Source organism: Tigriopus californicus, chromosome 1, assembly GCF_007210705.1.
Source record: "Tigriopus californicus strain San Diego chromosome 1, Tcal_SD_v2.1, whole genome shotgun sequence".
In the NCBI taxonomy this organism is placed as follows: domain Eukaryota; kingdom Metazoa; phylum Arthropoda; class Copepoda; order Harpacticoida; family Harpacticidae; genus Tigriopus; species Tigriopus californicus.
In genome coordinates, this window is record NC_081440.1 from 9,932,139 (window position 1) to 9,934,296 (window position 2,158).

Here is a 2,158-nt window from a genome sequence, read left to right on the forward strand (position 1 = left end):
AGGTATAAGTTTCTCTCATTGCCCGTGGCACTGGGTACGACCTACAACGAGCCCTCATTAAAATAGTAAAAAAGCTGTATCTAGCTGCTACCATGGAATTGAAATCAAAGCTAAGTTTTTTTTCAAATATTAATTATATGGAGCTACCACTACCACTCTTGTGGACAAAGAGCTTATTTCATTGTTGCTTAATTGCCAAGCAACTTCACTTAACTGAACAGTGTAAAACTTGTTCCTGGGTAATGTCCCCTCCTTAGATTAAGAATTTTTCCAAATATGTCTTGTTCCATGTAGTATAGTCTATACAATCCATTGGCCAGTGTTCCAACTCTGATCCATTTTTCATGATCTTCTGCATTCGTTCTTGATCAGGAGTGATGTATGTAGTTCAGGGTTATCAAAATTTCGATCTTCGCAGAGATCAACTCTTTTGTTCCCAAAATAAACGATATATCGGTCTCGTGCATACACACTCCTCCTGCCCACCGCTTTCTAGACCCATTCACACATAGACACCAACTAAGGTAAGAAAGTTGACGGATTCTCCATCTCGTACATTACAAGTTCTGGAGCTCTCTTCTTCTTCGCCATGATTTGGTTCCCTCGTATTTCGTGTTTGTTCCATGTCTGCCGACCGAGCAATTCAAAACATGGCCACGCTCCAGGTTATCACCGTTATGAAAAGTACTGATGCAAACATTTCTTAGCAAGACCTACGTGCGTACTGTACTGACTGTACTCCCTCTAACTTGTCGTGCGCCACCACTGCCTTTTTTGTGATTGTTCTCATTTACTGTAGCACGATTTACTTGGTCTACCGAGACTGGCCTCTTTTAGTATCAACATCAATAACAACTGCAGCAGCACCAGGGACTTCTGTGTTCCACCTCGGACGTGCTAATGCAGAAATAATGGAGATCTATAGACTGGATTATAAACACAGCTCATGTTCCCATTATGTTCCGCTCCGAGAGTGAAAGTGATGAAGAGCGAAGGCGAACTTTTAATCAAAAATGCAGGATAGTGCTCTCCCGACCACAATCACGGATTTAGGTGTGGGCTATGGCTGGCGAGCGAGAGCACAAGAACATTGAAAAGCCCTGTCCGATCTCAGACTTTGGCCAGTCATGAACGGGACAATGATCAATCATACGGGATTAGAGAGGAAATCAGAATCAAGCGCGATCATACCAGCAAGGAGAAACACAATTATGCAGGAACCTGTGTCCTAAACGCCTTCGGCTCCCTTCTCGCCGACAAAAAAAAATCATTAGTCAGCTTTAATGAAAACTTGGCGGAGAAAAGTTGTCAAATTCTTGGTGGAGAGAGGCACTCACATTACCCGCATTGCTACCTCGTTCGATGTTATTCCTGTCTTTGGACCGGGCCTTACCTTCTTCTTTGGCTTGAACGGGACCATCATGAATTTTGATTTATCGAGAATCTGTGACACGCAGAGGCTTTTATCCCAAAGACAACCCCCTTCAGTTCCTTCAAGGATGGAGGGAACAAGTCGGCGGAAGCTTTCGAACGGATACCAGGATAGAATTCCTTTCACTCTCAATCAGAATCAGACGAGGCACCTTGACTTGGAAGCAATTCTTACCCACTTCTTCTCAAGGTTTAGGTCTTTTTGTCGACTTGAGATATTCAAAACTCTCTCTCTGTCTCTTTGTCCTTCTCTGTATGTCTGCACCAGAATACAACTCGAAAGAGACAAATTACGGAGAGGAAAATGAAGCCTTTGCCATTCGCTGCTTTTCTTCGATCTCGTTTCGAATCAACCAGCAACTGTGCAAGTGCTGAGCGTGGAGATTGAAACATGTGGCCTTGAATTATCATCATCGTCGGGCGTGGGCCTGCAGTAGAGGAAACCTGGTGCCATAATCAAATTAAAGGAAGCCCCTTACCTCAGCAGTGTCAAAGCAAGGCTCTTCAAGGCTGCATGGAGCAAGGCGATCAAGGGATTTCTAGCTTCAACTGACAAAAAGCCAACAAAATTTCAATGATCATTGCCATCACTATTATCAGAATCTTGGTCACATTTTGGTCTTTCCATCAGTTCATTGAGGACACACGCTCACGTTTAAGTTTAGTAAACGGTATTTGGAAAATAAACCCACCCGTCATATTTACGTTAAACACGTTTTCCAGGGTG

At 43.4% G+C, this 2,158-nt stretch overlaps 1 protein-coding gene across 1 annotated transcript in view; it reads right to left on the reverse strand.

Annotated features, from left to right (window-relative positions):
* LOC131881892 (chaoptin-like) overlaps nt 1–2,047 on the reverse strand; it is a 32,260-nt gene extending 30,213 nt beyond the window's left edge. The window contains exon 1 of the mRNA XM_059228885.1: nt 1,394–2,047. Coding sequence (XP_059084868.1) covers nt 1,394–1,423 — 30 coding nt within the window. The 5' untranslated portion in view covers nt 1,424–2,047. The remainder of the gene's footprint in view (nt 1–1,393) is intronic.
* Nucleotides 2,048–2,158: the final 111 nt, after the last annotated feature.